The sequence below is a fragment of the Chaetodon auriga genome, chromosome 24 (assembly GCF_051107435.1).
Source record: "Chaetodon auriga isolate fChaAug3 chromosome 24, fChaAug3.hap1, whole genome shotgun sequence".
Taxonomy (NCBI): Eukaryota; Metazoa; Chordata; class Actinopteri; order Chaetodontiformes; family Chaetodontidae; genus Chaetodon; species Chaetodon auriga.
This window is the reverse complement of record NC_135097.1, coordinates 10,052,242-10,069,875: the sequence shown is the minus strand read 5'-3', so window position 1 is coordinate 10,069,875 and position 17,634 is coordinate 10,052,242. Positions and strand designations below refer to the sequence as shown.

At 40.9% G+C, this 17,634-nt stretch overlaps 1 protein-coding gene across 25 annotated transcripts in view; it reads right to left on the bottom strand.

Annotated features, from left to right (window-relative positions):
- The window catches only part of ptprda (protein tyrosine phosphatase receptor type Da), a 348,556-nt gene that overhangs the window by 29,851 nt on the left and 301,071 nt on the right, over positions 1-17,634 (bottom strand). For 4 of the 25 annotated variants that reach the window (XM_076724731.1, XM_076724735.1, XM_076724733.1 and 1 more), the window contains 14 exons: positions 17,330-17,440; positions 16,137-16,148; positions 12,706-12,975; positions 10,988-11,569; positions 10,391-10,536; positions 9,461-9,605; positions 7,512-7,817; positions 6,470-6,663; positions 6,084-6,110; positions 5,477-5,594; positions 3,969-4,556; positions 3,416-3,516; positions 3,024-3,280; positions 1,661-1,754 (listed from right to left, as the gene is read on the bottom strand). In XM_076724731.1, coding sequence (XP_076580846.1) covers positions 1,661-1,754; positions 3,024-3,280; positions 3,416-3,516; positions 3,969-4,556; positions 5,477-5,594; positions 6,084-6,110; positions 6,470-6,663; positions 7,512-7,817; positions 9,461-9,605; positions 10,391-10,536; positions 10,988-11,569; positions 12,706-12,975; positions 16,137-16,148; positions 17,330-17,440 — 2,951 coding nt within the window. The remainder of the gene's footprint in view (positions 1-1,660; positions 1,755-3,023; positions 3,281-3,415; positions 3,517-3,968; positions 4,557-5,476; positions 5,595-6,083; positions 6,111-6,469; positions 6,664-7,511; positions 7,818-9,460; positions 9,606-10,390; positions 10,537-10,987; positions 11,570-12,705; positions 12,976-16,136; positions 16,149-17,329; positions 17,441-17,634) is intronic. The other 21 variants (XM_076724734.1, XM_076724738.1, XM_076724751.1 and 18 more) reach the window with 8 other exon arrangements.

Sequence of the window (17,634 nt, the reverse complement as noted above, 5' to 3'; positions counted from 1 at the left end):
TTGTGAATTTAAAAGATTGCGTGATTTTCCAGCATGTAAAACAGTTGAGGATTATCCAGCAACGACAACAACAAAAAAAGAGAGAGAGACTGAATTAATTTACAACTTGGAGAGCTCAGTTACTTTCTCTTCTTGATACAATCAGAAACGTTTTTGCTTGAGATGGCCACATGTACACAGATAGAATCTGAGAAGAATTTTTTTGCTCGTACAATTTATTTGTATTTTCCAAGTCATTATTTCATCAACATGAATAAAAGATATGCAACGTTAGGATAAATTACATGATGTATCTTAAAAATAAAAAACATTGTTATTGCAGAAAATAAAAACACTTGCTGCATTTTCAACTCTGGTAATTAATGTTAAAGTCAAATGAACCACCTTTGCTGCCCCAACCAACAATAATTATAATGCTAATAGGCTGAAAGAACACATCAAGTGTGCCCCTCCTACAAGTCTGCACCATCTGACTGACTAAACTTTCAGTACAAAGCATGGATCATAATTATGCTAATCAAGGCTGGCCAGTTGTTTGGTCGTCTGATTTCATATCTGACTTGTGTGCACGACAGAGTGTGTGCGCGTGTGCTGCGTGCGCCTGTCATTCACATTAAGGTGTGTGTGTTCTTGTGTGTGCTCTGTTTTGGCTGCAGGGCTGTTGGTGCTGCCCGATAATGTCTTCAATCATCTCTCCTGTCAACACGGCTAAATCTAGCTGCCCTTGGGAAAAGTTGTGAAAAGGTGAGTGCCAATATTGACAAACAAATAAATTCTGACAGAGGGGCGACTTTTGGGCAATCGGTCAAGGCTGCAGACATGCGCCTGTGGGCATGAGCAGTAAAGCCAATGCCAGATGAGACATGGTGTGTTTTTTCTCTTAGCCTTGTGGACATGTGATATACTGTGTTGTTTATACAACAGAAATAAATATATTAAAATTTGCAATTTCAAAATATGCTATAATTTGCCATAATTCACAAACAGAATTCTTGCCAGATTTTCAATTTGTTGGAATCTGCACATATCTAAGACAGATACTACATTACGTGCTGCACTGAATGTGCATATCCATTAGCTTTCAGTGTCTGACACAGCATCTAAAGGAATACTTGAAACGTAGCTTACAATACACTGATAATGCCTTAGTTTGCTTGCACGCTTAATCATGCCTGCCATGCACGGAAGCTCCTGAATTATCTCAGCTGGCTAAATATAAAAGTTGTCAAGTGTTTTGTGCATATGCAGTAGCCTAGCTTTGCCTGGAATGAGATGAGACATGAAGGCCTGATGCAGCTCTTCAGGTAATTACCACAGACACAAAGAGGAGGAGGAGGAGGTGGGGATGGGGGTTGAGTTTGCAGTGCTCTTGATGGCTACTTCATGTTCTCATTTCCATATGAACAGTGCTCTCTGCAGCTATTTGCGTCAATCAGCGAGACTCATCTCCTGTTCCTGCTGCCCTCTTAACTGCCTCAACTTATTTTTTCCAGTTTTGAGAAAAGAAATGTGGTATGTGCACACAGTTACGTAGGTCCTGTTAACAAGCTGAGTACAAGAATTGGATAATAGAAAAATAACTGAAATTTGACGTGGCATATTTTTACTTTTCTTTCCTGGAAACCTGAGTCATTAAAAGCAGTTCTTCCTTTAAACCTACCTCCTCCAAATTCATCTCATCGGGATTGTCCCAGGGTTTGAAAAACTTGCCAGTGCGCTGTTTCTTCAGAGGGACTACAACAATGTAATATCCCCTGTAAAATAAAATGTAAAATACTGTTTGTTAATTCTCTAGACAAGGTTAAAGATCACTGCCACCTTTGAAAAGACACAAGTGCACCAGTTGTATTGCAAGGCAGTGGTCATCATTTCCTGGACCAAGAAAATCCTGTATGACAGCAAGAACAGCAAGAACACAGCATTTCTAACAGCCCACCGTGTCAACCTGTACTGAGAGGGTTGTCTGTTTACCAGAAAGCTGATGCAAAAAGATACATGATGATGCCTTTAGCAAGTTATGCAATTCTTTATCACTTGATAAGGACCTTTTCCCTCTATGTTTTCTATTTAATTTAAGCATGTTCAGAGAAGTCAGGAAATGTGGTTACACCTCAGTGAGCCCCCCAGAGGGCTAATTAGGAGACCTCTGTGAACGCAGAAAAGATACAAAATTAGAGGGATTTTCATGCCTTCATCAGGGTGGCAAGAGCGATAAAGGCCTCTGCCAGAGTTTTCTGGGCTTCCTGGTTGGGCACTGCGCTAGCTAGCGTTAGCCAGGAAAGCAGTGTGGCAGGCTTATGGGAACCTAATTAGCTTAAGCTCTGGCATGGGAGACAGTGGGTCAAGTGCATCCAGCGAGATCAAAAAACCCAAGATGAGTTTGAAGCGTCAGTCTACAATCGGATGTGCTCCTTGGCCTTCTGACAACCCTGGGCTTTGTTGAAAGGCTACAAGAGATTTTACAGGGCTTAGAGGAGTGCGCTTAAATGAGTCGGGCTGATTCAGTGTATAATGATTGAGGTGAAGTGGATATTACACTAAAATGTAGGGGTGAATGTAAATGACTCTGGTTTAGAGGAATTATCCCTGATGAGGTCAGTTATTAAGTAAATTTGCTTATTTCAGTTCAGAATGCATCTCTAAGAAATAATAATCAGTAATATGGACATCAGCAATGGACAGTTCCATTGCACCATACTGACATCTTGATGAGTCACATATCCAACAAAAGATCAGACTATGCTTGATGCAAATTGGCAATTACAAGTGCGGCAGTACCCGAATTTGGGTATTCAGGGTCGACTGAGACGCGGTACTCCAGGTTGATGCATTGACTCAGGAGTAATTTTGATGCAAGATGTGGTTTGATAATGTTGACAATGATGTAGCTAAAAAAAGTACATTGACTTAACAGACAAAAAGCGAGACACTTCTAGACTGATGATTAGAATCATGAAAGTCCAAGGAGCAGTCCTGATTTCAAGCAATTAGGAATCACCTTTACTTTGATCGTCCCTACTCACCTTACTCTCTCAGATGTCTGCACTGATGGTAGCTCCACAGTCACCATACCATCTGAGTTGGTTTTGCCAATCAGGTAGGGTTTGGTGCGGAGGATGTCTGGGGCTGTCATGGTGGACACGCGATGCTGCAGACCTCCGGCACTGTTGCCACGATTTGTCAGGAGAAAGGAGTACTGTGTCTCAGGTTGAAGACCCGTGATTAGCTTCTGTGTTAGCTTCCCATCCACCTCCACACTCTGGCCATTATCGTAGAGGATCTGGATGCGAATGAGTTGTTGTTTTATATGGGAAGTCTTGGCTGTGGATGTTTACTTAATAATTTGTGTCACAGTAATGTGCAGAGTCTGTGAATGCAAATGGAAATGTAATATGTTTTTTTTGGCAACGCTCACTGTAAAAGGTTGAGCTGGGTTGTAGGTGTCTGGGATTTCCCATGTCAGCAGCACTGAAGTCTTCATGGCAGCTTTCACATGGAAATTTTTTGCAAACACTGCTAAAAGAAAGGGGGAGCAGATGATTTAGACACAAAACATCCTTTTTTTAAAAAAGAAATCTACCTACGCCAGTGGTCCAACACCAGTGCTTACCTGAGAATGTCTCCTTCAAAACCAGGCTGAAATCAATACTACACTGAACTCAACGCTGTCCTCTTACCTTCCAACACCAACTCTTAAATTAATGACTGACCTTTACTTGATTGACGAGACACAGATAGACATATATATATACATATACTTACTCCATGTGAGTTTCTTAAATCATTCTTAGATTAGGGAGACTAAGGGGAGGACAACATGTTAATACCAAAGTCCTGGTCCTTCCATACTTTGTCAACTTCTGCCATTTGAGGCTTTCAGAGGAAGCTGCTGTGGTTGCAAAGGCCTGCGCAGGGAAAGGTTGATTTTAAAAGGGAAAGGGCTAAAAGGGTTCAGGGACTGGTCCTACCTTGATCCAAAGGCTGTGTCCTGAATTGGACACTTGGGCTATAGGGACCAGAGCCCTTGCTGGTGAAGGCACACATTTTAATATCATAAGTGGTATCTGCCTTAAGGCCATCCAGGATGACGGTTGATTCTGGTGCAGTGATGAAGAGTTCTGAGGGACTGCGTGGGCTGTTAATGTCCTTGTACTGCAGAGCATATTTCACTATTTGGCCATTTCGCTCTGCCAGCAAAACAGGTTGCCAGTTAACCTGAATGGTAGAGGTGGTGGCACCCTCTGCTGTAATGCTCTGTGGGTAACCGCTTGGGACATCCTCATTTGTGGTGACTTCTTTGACTGTCTCTTCACCAAAGCCCACCTTGTTGCGCGCCGAAAGTCGGAAAGTGTACGAGGCTCCCTTATGGATCTCTTTGGTAGTGTAGTGGTTCTCCCGTTCAGGGAACTCAATAACAGTCAGAGGATCCACGTCTTTGCGTCCAAAGCGGAGGCGATAGCCTTGCAGAGGACCATGGGTTAATGCCGGGGGATGCCACTGGAGGAGAGCTGTGCCCATGTTGGTTGTACTGACCATAAGGCGAGGTTTATCAGGAACTAAGACAGTACCAATGGAGAAAATGACAACTTGTTATAAATATGCTTCCATTTTATCATTTTTGTAGTAGACGTGTATTCAGTATCAGTCGTTCATACTATGTTTCTGTCTGTCTTTGTGTACAACTAAGTACTTTTACTCTGGCATAGCACTGTCAAAGGAGAGGTGATTGAAAGAGCTGAACTTGAGTGTTCCTTTTCTTTTTTTTTTCTTGCCTTTCACTCTCTACATTTTCCATTGCTTTGAAAGTACCTTCAGCATTGCCACATCACACCAGAGGGTAAGAGTTATTGCACTAAATGAGACAGCAACTAGCTGCATTCACACTTTACATGCTCAATGACAAGAAAATCTACCTGGTGCTTTTCCTTTATGAGCTGCAGTTTAACAGCTTTACAGAGGAGAAATTCAGTTTTGTACAGAAATCTAGTACAACCGTGATTCCAAAAGTTGGGATCCTGTGTGAAGCGTAAATAAAAACAGAATACAATCATTTGCAACTCTGTTTACCGACAGCCTTTTTACAAAGTGTTCCCGAGCCTGTGTAGTAATATCCTTTACACAATCATGTGTTTCACAAAGTGGTGAACTTCGCTCCATCCTTGCTTGAGAGTGACTGAGCCTTTCCAGGATGCCCAACATTCCCTTTTTTTGTTGCTCCTGTCTCAGCTTGTTTAAAATGTATTGCTGCATCAAATTCAGAATGAGCACATATTTACAAAAATCAGTGAAGTCAGGAAGTAAAACATTAAAAATATTGTCTTTGTACTGTTTTCAATTGAGTATATGTCAAAAAGGATTAGTGAATTATCACATTCTGTTTTGTTGATGCTTAACACACTGTCCCAACTTTTTTGAAATCGAGGTTGTATATTAACAGAGCACCACGGACGTTTGTCGGCAGTGATGGTTACGCTACCTGCGCCAGTGGTGGTGATCAATTTGGGCTTGCTGCGTGCGCCATCGCCCTTTGTCGTATAGGCTGCCACAGTAACTGAATATGTGGTCTCAGCCTGCAGCTCCGTGATGATCATTTCCTGTAAAGATACAGAACTTGAGTTGCGGGATGCTCACTTGCTGATTTGCAGATACAAGCAAACCAAGAGATACAAGTGGGATGTGATGTCAGGATAATCGTCACTGAGGATACAACAGACACATTCTCTCAGCATATACTTAAAATTGAGGCATGCTTCAGTAGAAAAGGATAGTGTTGATTAGCTTTGGTAAGTAAATAACTTGGCAATGCTATTTTTATTTGGTGTGCAACAAAACAGCTTCCTCAGTTAACAGTTCAAACCTTCAAGGTATGTAGATAAGCTATTTGGTCAGTTAAATTTAATTTGAACTCTCAACAAAAGGATTCCACTTGCAGTTTTTAAGATAAATATTTTAAGATTTTGCACTCAGGCTGATGCTTAAAACCAGGTCTCAAACTCCTAATGCTCAAAAGACACATGCCATTCATGCAGAGGATGACAGCAGGGGAAAACAAGATTGGATTTTTGTCAAGTTTAACTACTCACATGTTCGGTTGAATCATCATATTCCCACTGATTATAAGAAAATGGAAAGAAAAAAGAAAACAAATAAGGCCCAGGTACCGACACTAATCACTGGTGAGAAAATATACACACAGTTTGTCTGCAACCACCAAATAAATGTTTTTCTTGGTCGAAATAATGGCAGTAAAAATAGCAGTAATCATATATGGAATTGTGCAGATGTGTGCTCATCTTTTGAATCCAGAGGAATTGAAATCAGTGACAAAACAGTTAATTAGTCATTATATGACATGATGTATTTTTCAGTCCAGATAAAAGACTTTGCTGTGGCACATGTAAAGGTGAGAGTGAGAAAACGATACTATGTGTCTGAGAGATGAGGTGGCTGGCTGAGGAAGGTGTTGTACCTGGGCATCATCAATCAGGATGTCCTTGATGACTGGCTGTCCTGTGGGCTCCCCATTAACCATCCTGACATAGTGCACCTGGTACCCTCGGATCTGACCGTGCTGCTTGGTGGGCATCGGTGAGCGCCAGATCACTTTAATTGATGAGGAGTTGACAGCCTCCACCTCAACTTTACGAGGTGGCCCGCTAGGAACTGGAGGAACACCATGGGATAGAAGAAAAAAGGTCAAAATTATAGAGAACCCCTTCACCTTCTTTTTAAATCTTGCCCAAAAGCCGTAGTGGAAAATGCTGCAGTGACAAAAAAATCACAAAAGTGCAGCAAACTGCAACAAGCACTGCATGACATCAATATTTCAACAATGGTAAGGGGAAAAAACAACAGCAAAAACAGGTCTGACAACTGACCTAATCTTGAAACATTAAAAATGGGTAGAGTGGATTTTTAAAACATGGAATAAAAATGTGTTTTGTCAAAATAGAAAAGTGGAGCCAAACGGGGGCTTCAAGTGTTTCAAATGCTTGAAGCACTACAAGAATTTTGGCTATGGAGCAAGGAAAAAATGAATAAAAAATGATTCTATCACATGAGGGGAGAAAAAATATTTAAAAATTGGCCTTCAAAAAAAAAATTCTTCCACCTTTTGTCATTCCCACTGTCCAGAACTTGTCCTTTTGCCAAGTTCCTCAAAAAATGCGCTACATAAAAATGCTGCTGTTCAAAAACACCGTTTCAAAAATGACAGTTGGGACGGGAAGTTGGAGGCCTGCGGCTGAAAATGCCATACCATGTGTTGAAATTGAGCAGCGTAAGGAAAAAAAAGCCAAAAAAGGTGCTTTCGCAAAGTGAGTCACAGTTTGTTGGGAAAAAAAGTGCAAAGTCCAAAATAGGGCTGAAAGTATCATGTGGCGAGAGTCATATTAGAAGCAGGCACAGGGGGTAGAGAAGAAGAGGGAATTGTAGATACGCTTGTTAGTATTTGGCGGGGTAGGTTAAGAGGGGTAGACTGGATTTGCAGCTTTGTTTTAACGAACACATACCATCCTCCTCTGTGCGGATGAGCTGCGGCAGGCTTTCCGGTCCTGCTCCAACATCTGTATGGGCAGTGACCGTCACATGGTACTCTGTCCATTTTTCCAAGTTTTCCAAAAGGTAGTGGGAGCTTTCCGGAGGTATGCTGGAGATTTGATGCGGAGTTGTGTCCTCCCCTTCAGTCGCCGTATATTGGATGGTGTATTGCGTGATGATCCCATTTTGTAATTCCACTGGGGGTGCCTGCCAACTTACCAGGATGCTGGTGGAGCTGGAGCTATAGCACTTGACTTCCTGAGGTGGGCCCGAGGGTTCTGGTTGGTGGGTTGGATTTTGTGCAGGTGCAGCGTTTTTTTTGTTTGATCAGGCCGTTCATTGAGTTGGATTTTTGTTTGGAAGGAGTTTCAGGTTTTGTTTTGATCGGGGTGATGATGGTAGAATTGACCAAACAAAGGAAAAGAAAGAAGAGGAAAACAAAATGACACAAAATGAGGAAAAAAATCACAAGGACATTTGTGGGTAAATGAAAAGTATTTTAAAGTAATGACACATCACAAATAAAGACAAAACAAAAGGCAAAGGCCAACATAAAAGTGTGCACACTGATGATGAATGGAAGGTGTTGTTTGGAAAAAGGACAGCTTCAACATATGTAACCTACCTTTGTCATGAAAAAATAATTATAAAAACAAAGGGAAACAAAAATCATATATCCTAAAATACCACTTCTTTGAACCTTTAATTCAAAAATGAAAACCTAAATTCATTTTAAGTACTCCAGAAATAAATTACAATAAGCCATTCCAAAATAAATGTATAACTAAGACAAATTTGGCAAGCAGTTACCATCAATCCAAAAACATAAAGGTTGATGCTTTCTAGTTTAAAATAGAAAAATGTTGTATTTGTCACCAACCTTTCCGAAGCCTGTTGGTTTGTGGTAAAAGCCTGATTGTACAACAGAGAACTTCCCAAGGAGACATGACTGATTTATTAGATTCTGATAACATTGGCATGCACTTGGAATTGAATCATCATTTACCTCAGAGCATACATCTGGGCAGAGTGTGAACTTCTGTGCTTTCATACCCACCTGATCTCTGCCCTTGTCTTTTAGAGACCTCAGAGTTATGTTGAGTTCGCAAAGTCAAATACGGCAGGTCAGTGTTTTTTCAGGTCGAATTCTCAAACACGTTAAACTGCACTGGATTTGATTGAATTTAGAAACAAACATCAGAATCCAATTAGTCAGTTTTCGACCTATGTCATAAATCTGAGGTCTTTGGGTGGAAATGTGCCTAACTACAGAGACGATACTTGCTTTGAGCTTTCTATGGTATCATTACTCCACAACTGTACTGATTCTAATTTGAGTATGAATGGGAAAATCCCTTTGTCTTTCTGAGAAGTGGTTCTTGGCAGCGTAGCTACATAGAAAGCTCAGTCTCAAAAATCTTCTATTCTCTTATTCTTGGCTGACATGCAATGTCAAGAGACAAGGCTTCCTAAAATGCCCTTTCACTTAAAGAAAAAAACAGTTGGGTCACGCATATGTGGGCATTCATATAAATAATTCATGACTTTATCATTCATTTAAAGAAGGACTGTTTTTGCACAACAAAGGTGGAGAGGGGAAGTTTTCGTAACCTTGTCTCCTGACTTCACAGGAAAGCCTGGGTACGCTGTCCATGCAACCTTTTCAAAATGAATACTGCATGGTCAGGTGGACCTCTGGGCACTTATTTACTATTTCAAATGTTTACATATTTTCAAATGCATGAACCCTCAAAAGAAAAAAAAAAAAAAAAAATCGGATTCGCTTTATCTGTGCTCAGGACCTTCCTGACATTTTTGTCACTTTTCGGATTCTGCAGCACACGTGAAATTTGGAATGCATTTGAAAATGTGTTCCCTTCCCAAATAGTTTAGACTCTGTCAGATAAGGAAGAAGACCTACGTGTCTGCGGAGTTTCTGCCGAGATCTCATTGGTGTAAGCTCCAACTCCATGTTTACTCCGGGCAGCCAGCCGGAAAGTATAAGTAGTGAAGGGCTTCAAGTCCTTCAGCAGGTATGTTGTTGTCGGCTCAAAGCTGATACGTTTCTGCGGAGAAAGTTTCATATTGTCACTTTTTAAATAGACAGGGAGTTCCAAATAGGAAACGAATGCTGGCCTTTCTGATAGGAAAATAAAATCTGAGGGTATCATCTTTTGCTGTCAGAATGGAAACAAGTTGTTAGTTTATTTAAATGAATGTGACACTCAATTTACCACATTTTATAGTGATTGACACATTCCATTGTAATCCCAATTCTTCTGAAGCTCTTTGTTTGCTGTTGTGTCTGACCAAAGTCTCGTAGTTAAAAAACAAAAATAGCTTCAACCCTTTCCAAAACACATTTGTCATGCCGTATGAACCACTTTTGATTCTGCAAACGTCAGTTATGCACTCAAAAAGGTTAAATTATTAACAAAATAATTGATTATTTGGCTGCTCATAGTGACTTACCATAAATATTGTTCATGTACATTTAAACAATGTAAATTATGCTGTCATTGCATTATATAAGAAAATATACCCATCTCTTTTTTACTGTATTATATTTTTATGTGCAGTATCATGCAGACACATGAGAATGATCCTGCAGGCCTGGGATTATGTTAATATGTACAATTTATTCATGAGTGGTAAAAAGCTATTGGTATTAATATGTTGGAGAAGCATAAAAACATGTAGAATTTCATAACACTATAAAACATAATGCATGATGGAGTAACACTGTGTGATGTAGATGTGGTTTGCTCGCAGTAGTTAGAGTTTGTAGTTAGGAGTTAGATTTAGTTTGCTATTACAGACTTTTAAGTGGCCCAAGTCTGGCAATATTTACCTCCTCTTTGTCATCCCTCTTCCTGTACACAAGTTCATATCCTGTGATCTGATTTTCCTGTCCAGTCTGTGCTGGGGCGATCCATGAAAGTAAAATGCTTGTTTCTGATTTGGCTTCTCCTTTGAAGTCGGTCGGTTGGGAAGGAACTGCAATTGAAACGAAGAGATGAATTCATTACTAACTCGCGTCTTGCACTATTCATTATCATTACAGTCACGCTAGCACAGATGCCACAGTGTATTTCAGGTGTTGCAGTCAAATTAGTCCAATGCAGACTGTAAGAAGTAGTACATGGTTACCTCATGCTGCAGACAATCTTCAACATTTTCACAGGAAGTTAGTTAACTTTTCTCATACAGAACTATTTTTTCCACTTGAGAAAGCCAAAGGCAGTTTTTGTTGACAGCCTGGAGATTTGTGTGTTTACAGCTCTGGTTAACAACTGTAACCCACGAATGAGGACTGGCTTCAGAAATGTTTATGACACTCGAAGCATAATTGTGGAGTATGGACATTGTTCAACTTTGAATTTGTTCAATTATGGATTCTCTAACAATGAAAAAAGAGAAAAAAAAAGAAAAAGAAAAAGATGCTTACCTCCCGTCTTAGCGATGATTTGGAGGTCTGGAGAAAGAGGTCCATCACCCACTGAGGTGTAGGCCAAAACCTTGATGTAGTAGGTCTTATTGGGGATGAGGCCCTGGATGGTGACAAAGTTAGACCCCCGAACAATCTGCTTCTCCCAGAGGTTGACGTGCTGGCTGGAATCCATGGTGTAGTATACTCGGTAGCCCATGATCTGCCCGTTCGCCTCCTCTGGCTCATCCCAGTGGATGACAGCTGTGGTGGTGCTCAGCATGTGACCTCTGACCTGTCTTGGCGCCGTGCTGGGCGCCTGCTCAGCTGTTTTGGCCTCGATGCTCTCGCTTGGTGGCCCCCGCCCGATGTTGTTCACTGCCACCACACGAAACTCGTAGTCCGAGTACGGGCTGAGGCCTCCAACGCTGTACCGAGTCGTGGCTACGCCATCAATCTCCTTGTACAAGTCCTCTGAGTACTTGGACTTATGTTGAATGATGTAGTAGGACACTGGTTCAGGATTGCCGGAGTCCCAAGTCAACGTTATGCTGGTGGCCGTGCGCTCTGTCACCACAGGAATGCCAGGAGCTTTGGGCAATGCTGGGATGAGAATAATACATAAGTATGAACAAAAATACAAAATATACAGCAAACAGTATGAAGTTATACCTCTGTAGAGTCATTTTATGTTATAGGCCATAGAGCCGTTATTCTAATTTTTAGATGGCTGAATTACATTGATTACATCCATTTACCTCCCCAGTGCACTTAGTACCGATGACTTTCAGTACGTCTGGAGTCAGAAGAGTGCTTTCTATCGGGTGGGTGGATAGTCTCAGTATTATTTCGCTTTTCCAGCTTACATTTGTTAAAACAAAACAAAAAGTTCCGTATTGACTAATGTATGAGATTAAAGGCTTGCATACCCCCTGTTCAGCATCTGAGATTTCTGTTGTCGTTAATCTAAGATTTCCCAGTGTTTATCACTTTAATAATTTAACAGGTAAATTTATTGCTTTAATTTCCCGCACCGTGGCACATGGCAAAAGATTTCAGGGCTATATATTGTCTTTATATGCCATCTGAAGTGTGCTTCTGGGGAAGCTTGCTGCCACACTGTTATATTGTGACTAATATCTCTATGTTATGTCTATGAAAAACAAAGCCGAGTGTGTGTACGTGAGTCTGTCCCTTGTGTACACGCGAACATGGCGACACCAATCTGGGATATCTTTCTGGTACGCTGAAGTGTAGATATGATTATACTCAGATAAGTACCATACCTACAGAGGACACCAAACAATACTCACTACGTTTCACACCCCTCTCACGCTGCCTCCTGCCTACCTCTTGCTAACAGAAATGGTGAGCTTGTGGCTTTGTGACTCTCCAGCTGAGAGATAAGCACTTCACTATATTCTCAATCTGGCATCTAATGCACTGAGGCTGGTGCCAGGGCTTGTCTAAAGCTTTAAGGAATCCTCCGCAGATGACTTATTGTGGCAGGGAGGGGTAAATAACTTTCTTTAAAGCACTGCCAGGAGTTTCTGCTTGGATAGTTTACTCCGAACATAAACTAGCTGCAAACTGATGTATATATTTTTAACTGCATGCAGAATCTCAAACATTTTGAGAAAATTGCAGTAAGTAAGATATGATTAAGTCCAACTCTGGCCTTATGTTGAAGCATGCTGCTGAAATTTCAGCCTTTAATTATAAATAAGAGGCAGAATTACCTTTCACTGTTATCTGCGCCACAGCCTCTATCACCCCCAGAGTTGACATTGCCACACAGGTGTAGTTGGCTGACTGCCGGACGTCAGTAAGCTCCAAGACGTTCCGTCCAATGGGCATGTCGTCCTCTGGTGTAAGATCTTCAGCACCCAGCATCCACTTGACATATGGCATGGGAGAGCCCACTGCCACACATGTGATATTGACACTGCCGCCTGGCATGATCTCGTTGTCTGTAGGTGGTATGGAGAATCGTGGTGGCACCCGGCGTACTGAAAAAGACAAAACATGGTGTGAAAACCCAGCAGAAAATGAAACAACTGAATTCCTTTTATAGAAAAATGTTCTGAATTCTCTTCAAATGTTGCCAAAAGCAAAGTGGCTGATCGTTTAGCACGTATGCATTATATAACGAGAGCATTAGCAGAATTGTAGCGGTTTAATTGTAGCATAAAAAATGAAATCTGTTTCCAGAGGGATAATTCATGATTGTTTGATGAAGGTTAAGAAAACACATTTAAACGCATTTGATCCAAGACTTAACAGATTTCAATGGTGAATGGGTTAACACCAACATGAGTGCCATGCACGAGAATACTTCATCACCATCGGTACAGATATACAGAACTGCACAAAGTGCCGGAGGGTCGACAGCACTCCACAGTTGTATGCAAAGACACAACTTTTAGGCTGCGCACTTCCAGCTGATGTGAGATAATGTGCCACATCACATTCTCACATCACACAAACAGATAATACTCCAGAGAAGTCGCAAACACATCAGAAGGGGAGGGGGGTGGTGTTTTTCTGTGCTTTTCAGGCTCAGTCCAAAGTAGAAAACTAGGGCTGTCAAATGTGATGCATCCACATTTTGGATCAACTTAAGAAGGACAATTACTGTCGGCATGTTTCCCTGACCGGACTTTTGACCCTTAGATATACACTCATAAGCCTAAACTACACTTCTGCTTCTGCAAACAATGCCATAAAAACAGATGAGAAAGGTGAACTTTTATGAGTGGCTTTCAACTTTAGAACTCTGCCACACAGCTCAGAGGATCAAAGTCATTAAACATACAGTACTTTCCTTATGCCGATGCATTCAGTGATGAATGAGAGGTCTTTAGCTTATCACAAGAGGGCCAATTATTGTAAGCGCTTAAAGCACTAATGTGTCTGGCCAGACTATATTCTGTGATTGTACAAATCAGTCCACGGCAGTGAAAGAATCAAAATCAAGAACATTAACTGATGCTAATTAAAATTATTATACAGCAGGCCTCTGAGTGCAGTTTAAGATGAAGGGCTGAGAGAGGTTATGCAGATTGAAAGTTGAAATTCAACTTCCCCTTTGCCTCAGAAACATGTGTGGCATGCCAAGAACTTCTCGTAAAGTCATGCATCTTATAAGAGAGATAAAATGCTGCGAGACAGACGCAGCTGCAGGAAACAATGATAAAAGCTAAGCTAACAGCAATTAGGCACGTGGAACACTTCTTTCTTACCGCCAGTCTTAGGCTAACCATAACTTTTCTCATATTTCTTGAGTGTTTTTCATGTAATTTCAAAATCTAATCAAGTGTGATTTTGTTTTTGAATAATCATGATTAACTATGTTTATTCATGTGGATTTAAAAATTCATATCATTTGACAGCTCTAGTGGATACACGTTCAAAAACATATTGTCAAAAAGGAAAAAAAAAAAGACAGGCTAAAAATTCAAAGAAAAGGTTTGACTTTTGAAGTGAACTGAAACATATGACATCCATATGACGGCTTCAAGGCTTTTTGGAGGGGAACAAGAGTCTGTCATGCATACAAGACGGAGACGTGACCCTGTGAGGCAACCATGGAAGGGAGTCGAGGGAAGAGGGCTGCAGGGGAAAAATAAGTAGTAAAAGGGTCATAAGGAGGCCGTGGTATCACACAGTGTAAATGGAAGGGTTAGTCTGACAGTGTTACATTGCTGTAAATGTGGCTAGCACAAACTAAGAGTCCTGGGAGAACCAAGAAACACTAAGAGGAGAAGGCAACAACGTCTAAGCAGGTTTTACTGGTGAGCATTTGTATACACATATTTAACTCCAGCTGATGTGGATCACTTAGGGGCTTACACATAAGAGAAGCACACAAGGACTACAGGTATTGTTATAAAACATCTAAGGAGGATTGAAATTAAAAATGAAGTCAGTGTTCCTGCTCATGGTAGTCAAAGCGCATTACTGTTATCTTGGGCTAGATTAAACATTTAATTCTTGAGCGAACCCTGAAGAAAACCATTAAGGAACACGTCACTTTTAAATGTCTGAAAAGTTGTATTTACTGGCCATTAATTGAACCTGCTTTGTACACAGCCTCCATAGTTGTTCCTGTATTAGTGCGGGTATTTGCTATATTTGACAGCAACATCGGCACGCGCTTCCTGCTGCCTGCTACTACCTCACAGAGCCCGTTCTGCTGAGCAGACCGCAGCTCTCCAGAGAGGAAAACTAGGGGAACTGCTTGCATTATTAAATACTACGTTTCTCTCACTCAATATTTAATTAATATCCAATTGGATCACGCTCCCCGCAGACATAATATTATCCTGCTCATTTGAATATCATTACATGTGTCAAGTCATGTGGATAACGCTCTAAATACATCATTCTTTCATGACTTCCTGCGCGGAAACATCCTCGTCAGAGGAAGTGTAGAATCTCTCAGGGCAAGGTTGTTTTTACAGCTTGGCGCTTGACTTTAGTGCCAATTACAACAAAGGATGGATTTTGCTTTAACATATTTTTATCTCTGAGAAACTTCAATTCGGGAGAGCACCACAGGGAAAATTTGAGTGTAGTGATGTCTAAATGGCTCTATGGAGAGGAAGATTCAGTGTTCACATGGAGCCGCACTGCATCTATGGAGATCAGCAGCCATTAGTTTCAGGAGCCCATAGAAATCAAAGACATTGTTCCTGCTGGTGTTGTGTGTCACATTTACTTTTATTTTCTTTTTAAATAGGATTTATTTTACGAATAAGACTTCATTTTTTTTATTATTATTATTGTCATATCCCATGGATTTGCGTTGTTGTTAGTCATAGAAAAAAAAAACCAAGCAGGAACACGGACAGGGTAAGGGGTTGGAACAGGGACTTGGGAAAGGGGATGACTAGCTCAAGCATTTAACAGGTGACCATGCAAATAGACTCTGAAATAGATGCAAATATCATCCCTACCACCCCACCTCAAAGATGCAAACATGCACCACCTGTTGGACAGTCAAGCATTCTGACAAGAACCAGGGGCATTCTCAATGGTAACATGAACATTGAATATGTGACAAAAACAGGAATGATATCGAAAGAGGTTAAAAAAAAAAAAAATCTCTGAGCGAAATAAATGTACTTCACAGTATTGTATTGTGTTCAAAAAGTAAAAACACACCAACCTTCTCGCAGCTCTGAGGGATGTAGGGAATTTGATGCGGAACAAAATGAAATAAGGACAGGAGAAAAACAAGGGAAACACAGAGAGTAAAAAGGCCATGTTTTAGGTGTTCAAATGCTGCTTCACAATTCGAAGGACCTTCTTTCTCGAAGGCGCAGGGAGCCCCTTGTATCTCCCTGGCACCCATATTGCAAAGCAAAAGTATGACCTCTCTTAGCTCAAAACATTTTGATTAAAAAACATCTACTTTATATTATGTTTAATGTTACTTTGGAACTGGGTGGTAATTGGTGATCATAAAAGCTAACCATACGACTGAAGAGCATTGAAATATTTCGATATGAGAATTTCATCAAGACAGTACTTGACAATACTGGAAGAGTAACAGTGGGTTTTGCATGTAAAAGCGAATGAAGCCTTAAATGCTGCGCGCGAGTAAAAGTGAGAAGCAGTAAGAACAGTTGCACCAAACATTTCGATAGCAAAAGAATGAAAACTCACAGCCTCTGTGAAAAGAACATTACTTGAAGCAAGCCACTGCTCCAACTTAATCTTTGCTTTTTTCTTTTTGCTTAAATCACTGAGCTATATATTTCTAACAGTGCAGCAACAAAAAACGGTGACTATGTTTTTACAAGCTAATTTTACACATAGAGTAGGATAATGAAAACTGTCTGTATTGAAATGATTTTTCTCTGCTTTTAACTATTTTTTAATTTTGTAAAGTAGTGAGATTAAAAATGTCCTTCCAATGTTGATCAATTGGGAGAAAAAGGAGGCCAGAAAGGATCTTTTCACGGCTGGGGAAAGAGTGGGGACTGATGGAGGGGGGTCATCCACCCTGCACCACCTCCGGCAGTCAGGTTTGAAAGGCAATTAGTAGATAAACACAGCAAGCAGTCTAGTCATTGGTGTTGGACTCAGGATAATCAACAGAAAGGACCAGAAGCACATAACAGATCAGATACTGTAGGTTCAAATCAGTGCAGGTAAGTCGAGTGCAAAAGACAAAAAAAAAAAAAAAAAATAGAGAAAGAACCACGAAATCAAAGACAAAGCATACTTACAATGGCCTAACAGGAATGTGGCCCCTGCAGACTTTAGCGGCTGATTTAAAGATTCCACATGAATTTTAAAGAGAAAGTTGATATGTTTGATAGAAGCATGCCAGCGCTGTTAACACGCGTCTCCTACCTCTGACATATAGGTTTGCTGGGGCAGAGTAGCGGGTTCCATCGTTGTTGGTTGCCACACATTCATACTTCCCCTGGTCAGACTCTTCGCTCTGCTCTATCTGGAGGGCTCCTGGTTGGGAATAGCAAACGGGGTAGCGGAGTATGCTTGGTGAAAATTGTGCCGATCGCAGCGAGTTCACAAGCAAAAATCAAAAGAAAAGTACTTGTTTGACCTCAAAGCTTGAGGCCAACATCAGCCGCCTTCTTTTCTAGTTTTTCCTCTGTCCTTTTAAGCTTCAGTAGTTGGACAGTTTGAGGAAAGTC